Source organism: Triticum urartu, chromosome 7A, assembly GCF_056163025.1.
Source record: "Triticum urartu cultivar PI428250 chromosome 7A, HENAU_Tu73, whole genome shotgun sequence".
NCBI classification, from domain to species: Eukaryota; Viridiplantae; Streptophyta; class Magnoliopsida; order Poales; family Poaceae; genus Triticum; species Triticum urartu.
In genome coordinates this window covers 693760258-693768796 of record NC_141879.1, presented here as the reverse complement: position 1 = coordinate 693768796, position 8539 = coordinate 693760258, and the positions used below count along the sequence as shown (strand labels likewise).

General features: G+C 41.8%; 2 protein-coding genes across 2 annotated transcripts; both read right to left on the bottom strand.

Moving 5' to 3' along the window:
- Positions 1 to 2121: 2121 nt before the first annotated feature.
- LOC147961625 (uncharacterized) lies at positions 2122 to 4123 on the bottom strand. Its single transcript, XM_087537001.1, has 6 exons — positions 3688 to 4123; positions 3480 to 3600; positions 3113 to 3387; positions 2934 to 3031; positions 2675 to 2824; positions 2122 to 2589 (listed from the first exon to the last, which is right to left on the bottom strand). Exons 1-6 carry the CDS (start codon positions 4031 to 4033, stop codon positions 2470 to 2472), a joined length of 1110 nt encoding a protein of 369 aa, XP_087393127.1. The 5' UTR covers positions 4034 to 4123; the 3' UTR covers positions 2122 to 2469.
- Positions 4124 to 6019: 1896 nt separating this feature from the next.
- LOC125519806 (uncharacterized) lies at positions 6020 to 7330 on the bottom strand (the record flags this gene model as incomplete). The annotated part of the gene is made up of 6 exons (XM_087533880.1): positions 6020 to 6343; positions 6443 to 6503; positions 6590 to 6649; positions 6725 to 6744; positions 6965 to 7050; positions 7303 to 7330. Coding segments are annotated over 5 exons (255 nt in total), but the record flags the coding sequence as incomplete, so codon positions are not given.
- Between the last annotated feature and the right edge of the window lie 1209 nt (positions 7331 to 8539).

The window sequence follows — 8539 nt, the reverse complement described above, 5'->3', positions numbered from 1 at the left end:
AGAGTTGCACAATCGGGTCCGCATAGTCGCATATGAATTGTCATATCTTGTAATGTAATCTAGTTGCACACACATTGATATTTAGTTGGCATGTAACGTAGTTTAGTTGTGCACACATTGATATTTAGTTGACAGGACACTAGTTGCACACACATAGGCTCAGTTGGCTTGTAATTTAATCTAATTGCACACATATTGATGTTTTATTTGGCAGGACACTAGTTGCACACACATATGCGCAATTGACGTGGCAATGTAATCTAATTGCACACAAATTGATATTTAGTTGGCAGGACTAGTTACACACATATATGCTCAGTTGGCGTGGCAATGTAGTCTGGTTGCACACGCATTGATGTTTAGTTGACAGGACTATTGGCACACACATATACTCAGTTGGCGCGGCAATGTAGTCTAGTTGCACACACATTGATGTCTAGCCTGCTTCAGGACTATTGGCACGCGCATATGCTTAGTTGGCGCTGCATGTACTCTAGTTGCACACATTGATATTTAGTTGGCAGGAAGACTAGTTCGTCGAAACATTCCCATATGGGATTTACTTTTGAAGAGCACGTCGCGAAGGTTCCAACGATGAAAACGGATCTTAATTCCGAAGTGTGATCTAAAAGTTATGACTTTTTAAAAATTTAAAAACCTAAAATAAATAGGTTCATATCTGTTCACATGTTTGTTATAGTAGTATTTTTTATCAATTGAAAAGGACAAACTATTAGCTTTTATGGATTAGGGATTAAAATTGTTTGTTTTAGACCGGCCGCTCGGCACGACTAGCAAGCAGCCGGCTGCTCGCTAGATCGGTCCGGTTTTGTATGGGCCGGCCTCGCCCAGTCTCAGATTTACGGAAGTTTATGTCCTGTTTTTTCTCCTACCCAAGTTCTGTTTTGGGAAGCTTGGATTGGTGTTTCTTCTATTTTCGGTCGGATTTACTCATCTTATGTTTTTTGTTTTACTTTTTCTCATTTTGTTTTTTCATTCTTTTTTCAATTTTTTATTAAAAAATTCCCATTTGGAATTCTTGGTCTTATTTTGAAATTGTAATATTTTTTCAAATTCAGGAACTTCTTTTTATTTCATGAACTATTACAAATTCATGAATTCTAATTTTCAAATTCACATTTTTTTTCAAATTCATAACTTTTTAAAAGAAGAGCAGTTGCTGGTTTCTCTAAAGCAGCCAGAAAACGAAAGCGAGTGTATCGAGAATAGAGGGTAAATGGGCTGGTAGTTCATTAAGATCGTTGGGAGTTTAGAGTTTTGTCTTTATAAATAAAATGGGGCACCTATATACCAAGTGTTATGATTCTCGGATTTAGCATATGCAGGGTGTGTTTTTTCCGTGCTCAAGTTTGTCCTACCAAAATTTTGATTGATATTTTTCTTCCCATGTGTTGACCAACATTGCGTAATAAAATGTACTAGAGTTACTGATGAAGCATTGCCGTTCCAAAAAATTGTCAACCATTCAAATGAGGACCAATATTTTGTTCACCCCCGAAAAATTGGTAAGGTAGTATTCGCTAGCAATCTAAACATACCCACATTATTTGACAGACTGAACTCGGCCGAGTGAACGAACAACCTCAATTTCAGTTACAACAAGAGGCCACACATGCTCATCAGTTATGACTCATTTGTTTTGTTCATGCCTTTATTTTTTCATATCCATTGTTTTTCTCCGTTCATCTATTTTGTTGTACCCATGTGTAAAAGACCGTATTTGTATTGAGAGAGAGAGAGAGAGAGAGAGAGAGAGAGAGAAGCGGTGCTGGGTGTGGCTCTGAGGCATTTGTAGTGTGAGCTAGGCCCAGCTATGGGGCCTCAGAGAGACCATCAAACATGTACTCCCTCTGTCGTTATCTTATATTATGGGTCGGAAGAAGTACATATTAAGTTGCTTGTTATTATTATGTACGGGAACAAACATATCCTTATTTGTTACAACTTACAAGAAATGATGTTGTGCCTCTAAAAATGGTTCTGGTCACTTTATTTTAGGTCAAGACTCAAAAACACAACATAACATCCATACGAACATGAGGTTAAGACAAGATGAAGTAGGCCCTAATTTGGTGATTTTTGATACTGAAGAATCGTTTCGATGAAAGTAAATAAAATAGACTTCAAGTCATACTGAAACAACAACAATCTCTTGGTTCACATACCATTAGCCTCCTATATATACAACCAAAGTACTACTCCCTCCGTTCTTAAATATTTGTCTTTCTAGATATTTCAACAAGTGACTATATACGAAATAAAATGAGTGAATCTACATTCTAAAATATGTCTACATACATCCGGATGTGGTAGCCATTTGAAATGTCTAGAAAGACAATTATTTAGGAACGAAGGGAGTATATGTTTACAAATAGTTACTTCTCACATATAATTTTGGGCACAACGGATGCGTGAAAACAAGTGTAACCACAATTCCAGCGTCCTTAATTATTCAAGGGCATAGAAAATTCTTTTCCTCTCAGCATTCAACCGCTCAATCTCGTTCCTTTCCCAAACTCCATTACCCGATCTCATGAGTTTTGTTATTTGTCTATCTATTTTTTTCACCTGTGGAGAAAAATGCATGTCACGGAGACATAATTAACTACATCCACAGAAAATAAGACAAGGTTAGACTTAGAAGCATACTGACCTTTCGATGCGGCCATCTTTGTACCCCGACCCTGCGGCAGACTCCTTTCAGAACGGTGGTACAGATATCGAGCTTTTCGGCTGCCTCGACGATGGGGAGGTGAAAGTAGGGTGCGATGTCATGGAACTGCATCTTCCTGGTTCTCTCCCTCTAGCATATATGCATCCAAATTCCCAATAGTGTTACAATGGTATTGGTACGTACATACACTAGAGTCTATTTTCCTTAATTCTTGACACATATAGTGTCAGCGACATACCTGTAAGGCAAGTACGCTCCTGCCTGAGACTACCGGCTGGAAGGGTTGTGGCTGAACTTGCAACTCCATGGTATTACTCGGTGGAGATGGAGATGGCCCTACATATATACACGCCAGACGGCCGGTCATGGTTGATTTTTTGTACTAGAACCGAATCGAAATCCTTTGCAAAAGCAAACCTGCAGGTTCTGGCTCTGTGTTTCTCTGCATCGCAGGCTGGACGGCGGCAGCAAAGACGTCGACGGTGGGTTGCCCATGGCCACCATTTCTCGCCGCTGTTCCTTCATCGTCGTGGTCGCCATCGTTGCCCTGCACGCATCGGTTCATGGTCGTGCAGAGGACGTCGAGGAACAACGAGAGCGAGTCACGCACGACGGCGTAGTTGCCGGCGGCTTGCCGCAGCGCGTAGTCCGTCAGGAAGTGCCTCACCCACTCGTAGTCCCGGTCTCTGAAACTGCGTGATCAGATTGCACCACGCAAACGCAAATTTAGTCTGCGGAAATATAATATTCTGTAAATTGATGTTGAACGGTATGTAGTACTTACTCAATGTGCGATCGAGGCGCTATTCTCGGAGCCAAACCCTCGGAGTTGGTACAACGATCTAGCGTTGCATGGTTGAAGAAGCCGGGCGCGCCATGGATTGAGAGCTTTGTCAACTCCGGCCCTAGAAATTCGTAGGCACATGTAAAATTAAGATCAGATTCATACTCTAAAGGCTTTACTAGTATTATGATATAAATCATTCTCCAACCGTTGGAATGCACCACTTCTCGTAGCACATGGCAGCCGCTGCAATCCAACACACCCGCTGCAGTGGAGAACGTCGATGGGTCACTGTGGACTGGAAATTCGTTAGGCTGAGCGACACCTGGAGTGCCGTCGCCGGTGGAGTTGTTGCGAAGACCGTCGCCGGAGAAACTGTGGCTGCACGCAGGCTGGTCCGCGTGGTGCATCTGTGCGGGCAGGGGAATTGGGGCGGTGTCAGGGTCGGGGAAGTCGTCAAGCAATTGCAGCACGTCGTCGAAGTTGTCCTGCAATGGCAAGGAGTCGTCGTCGAGCCCTAGTCCATCGGCCCCATCGCCGGTCGCCATCAGCATATATTGACTTCAGGATCGGAGGGCTAGATGATGTAGTTCGATCGAGTTCGCTTGCCGTTGCGGAGGAGCCCGAAGGAAGGAAAGAGTGGAGGGGGAGTAACATGGCGCGCGGGAGAAGAGAAATCGCACGGGATTTTGGACGACCGGCGGTTGGCGCGCACGCACGACGGTTACCTTTGTCGTTCGTTCCTCCGCGTTTTCCTTTCCGGAGAGTAAGTGACGTTTTCTTTTCTTTTTAAATGCCACACTATTATTATTTTTTGAACAAAGTCACTCAAACACACGTCTCAAAGAAAAAAAAAGTCGATCAAATACACGAGCATACATTCACCCTTGTAAACACACGCGCGTACACCCTACCCCTATGAGCACCGCCGAGAGACCGAGTTGGTATATCATCTTAAGGTTGACGAAGTCATCACATGTGCCTCGTAGTCGAGGAAAATATCTTCTTCCATTGAACGAACATCGTCGAAAAGCCTGAAATAAATTCAGAAAAATGTGAGCACTAATGCCAAATCTAGTACCTGAACTTTGGTGGACTGATGATACCACTGTCCTCCTAACCATCCAACTACATGTTGATTCGCTGAATGCCACACTATATTAATATAAACTTAGTAAATTACAACATATGTGGCATCTCCGTGGAGAAATCAAAAGAGAAGCACACTACGGCCCTCCCCATCCCATCGCGACAACTCCAACATCTTGGTAACCCTATCCTGACACCGCAAATCACCACCGCGACGATAGCAATTGCGATGCCATGTCGACAACCTCCGGTTGTCGAGTGAATAAAAAACTATCGTCGCCGCCATGTCAACCGCTCAACATCCATCGAACCCCACGGGGGAATGAACCCTACAGAAAACAGAGGAGAGGGGGTGGCAGAGCAGTATACGCCTTAGCCTAATGCTAGAGCCAATGAACTTGATTCCGAGCGATCAAAGACGCTCGAATCGCCAGCGCAAACAAAAAAACCATATTGAATTATCTGCGGGGCACCCCCAAAAAAAGAATTACCTGCGGGGAGGAGCGTGAGTCATTCAGCCGTCAACTAGCGCAAACAATTTCTGCGCTTCACATGGCGATCCTGCCGCCAAGATCCGTGAGATGCATCCGAGGGCGCAGAGTGCGTTCACACAAGATCAGTATAGAACTGATGTCAGTTCTATAGTGTTCAGGACATCACTCACTCAACTTTCCTTAGCTAGCAGCGCCCAGTTGCTTGGGACAAACAATTGACATTTTTACTTGACAATATACATTAGCAGAAAAAGAACATCCACACTGACAAGATTTAGAACCAGTAGGATTAATTTAGGACACGAGACAAATTCTATGGTTAGAAAATTTGTATACAGCCGAACAGATAGCACTGCATTTCCATACACCACCCAGACAATCGAACATTCGCTTCCCTTTGGTATTATCGTAAGTAAACACCGACCTCATATTGTTCGGGAAAAAAACACTGACCTCATACAACCTGAGAGAGGAATCACGAAGTTCCTGGCATGCCTAGATTTTTCATAGCAAGGAAGGATGCATTTCAAAGCTTCATCACATGCTATCACATTATGTTCAATCAGGACAGCAACGACAAAGAAGGTAATGCAAACTGTGTGTAATGCAAACAATACAAAGAAGGTAACTGCAGCTCCCTCCACATTTTCACATCCAGGCTTGGGACCGGCAAAGGCAATGTTAAACCACAACAATACAAAACACAAATTATACAACAACATCAATCATTCAAGCAAAGCATACATGACACACAATCAAGCAAATGCAATATCAATGCAGCTCCCTCCACATTTTCACATCCGGGCTTGGGACCGGCAAAGGCAGTGTTACACCACAACAAACAAAACATACAACACCAATCATTCAAGCAAAGCATTCAGGACACACCATCAAGCAAAGCATCCAAGACACACCATCAAGCAAAGCATACATCACACACCATCAAGCAAATGCAATACTAATTCAAACACATACACACAGTCGGTCACACAGAGAGTCACAGTCACAAACAGATTCAATCACACACACAGTAGCAGTCACACAGAGTCAGTCACACATGCACAGTCAGTCACACACACAAGAGATAGAAAGGGAACAAACAGAAAGCTAATACTACAAGCAAGACCCATAATGTAAGTTGTTTGGCATGCAGTACCTTCCAGGAATAACTTTTGCTATTTTTGCTCATTTATTCCCAAATACCTGATGACATTAATCAGTGCATGTTCCTCAGTAGTCCAAGCATCCTTCCATATGTTTGGTTTCAGATGATTATGCCACCTAAGATGTTTTGAATGAATTCAAAAATCAGCTTCATATTAACAACTATGATGTTTTGAATGAATTCAAAAATCAGCTTCATATTAACAACTACATCACCTAGACCAAATGTGTTTCCCTCAACAGCAGCCACAACTTGATTGAAGAATAGAGCAACCGTCTGCAGAAAGAAGAACAAAATAGTTAGCACAGACTGTGAATAGAGAAAGAAACGCCAAGAAACAACAAGTTACTCAAGGCAATTACCTGTTCATTAGCGATCGGACGAAGTCCACCAAAGTAAACACGCCGAGAATGCCGAGTAACCTAAGAAAATAGTAGTTAGACATATGCATCCGGAACAAGAAAAGTCTCAAGCACAAAGGAAAAAATCGAGCATACCTACTGTGTCGTGGCAGTGGCTGCATAGCAAGTGGATCGATGCAAAGGAAAGAAAGAATTAGAAAGTAATAACAAAACATTGAATAATAAAGAAGCATAATAGATCACAGGTGGGTTCATTCTGCCATCACCAAATAAACTGCAAATCAGAGTGAATCTGGTCGCGTTGTGATGAAAGAATGGACTATCCATGATTTGACTACTAGCTACACTGAATCATAAAAGGAGCACAGTAGTCACCTGTCCTAGAGCGGATAAATTGAACGTGTTCGGGAGCATGTTCGGAAACATCCCAGGATCAGCAGCAGGAAGTTCTGGTAGCTGACCTGCAATGCATCGACAGAGAATTGTTACCAGTGTGTTTACCTTGCACATAGGGGGAAAATGCATTTCAGCAAACCATATAAAAATAAAATAATCAAAAGAAATAACTTCCAATACGACCATTTTGTTAGTCCATACTTGTTTACAAGGTCAATAACTTTGTCATCTTCCTGTAGAAAAAATATCATAAATATAACTATAAAATGTGCAAAATCTTTTTTTTCTCGAGCAAAGTCAGGAGTGCAATGACAAACCTCTTGAGTCCAAGGACCTTTGATGAGTTCAGTGTTAAAGAACCTTCTGCCATGGATGTAAACATTGCACCTCTGTCCTATCCGGAAATAATTCAGCTGCGTAGGTAGATACTGACACAATATGTGAGCTCACCACACTTTCATATATAGAACAACATCCAAAGAAGCATGGTATTACTAGCTAAAATGTGGGATATGCATAAATATTGTGTACAAACTTGAAAGGAGTTAAATTCGAGAGGGGTTACCATACAAACACAGATCAGGTTATGAGTGATCCACGGCTTCAGTTCAAACACAAGAAGCACAACATAAGAACCATAACAAATCAAATTAGCCATCATGAAAACCTCCATCCACCCTGGATTCTACATATACATCATTCTGAGCACAAACATCATACTTGTGGCAGGAAAATATACAGCAATGCATTGAAGAGTGTCCAAAGGGCAATGATACTACCAACTACAGAGGTATGTAGGTCATTAAATTACATGCCCATGACCTTATAGAAATTTCCATGCATAGGTAGTTATGGAGTGCTTGCACAATGACACGCAGTCACAGTCAACACACGCACACACATACACACAGTCACAATCAATACATAGTCATAAAATGACACACAGTCACAGTCAACACACACACACACAATGGAGCACTTGCACACAAGAAACAAACAAAGAAACACACACAATCAGTCACACACACAATCAGTCACACACACAAACAGTCAGTCACACACAGTCACACAGACACAATGTTAGACACAGACACAATCAGTCACACATACAAACAGTCAGTCACACACAGTCACATAGACACACACAAGAAACAGAGATAGATAGGATGAAACTAATCAAAGACATGTGAAAAAAATAAACTATTTGTTCAAGCTTCCCGTTCAGAACCTTCAACTCTGCATTATTTTAGTTCTTCAATTCCAAACCTCTCTCTGCATTACCCAACTACAAGCCAGGAGGCCACTACTGTTATATAAACAAAGACAAGTGTAAGAGAGCCAGAGAGCAAATTAGGAGGTACCTTTTCTTTATCACCAAATTTCAGAGTCTGCACGTACCAAAATTGTATTTTGTGTCATAAGATGAACCTAAAGAACTCATCAGGAAAATACTCAAATTAACAGATCAAGTGAATCATGGAGAACATCATGTAGAATAGTACTCCAACAAATCCAAAGCAATTCAAGTATATATGTAGATAATCAGAGCTCATG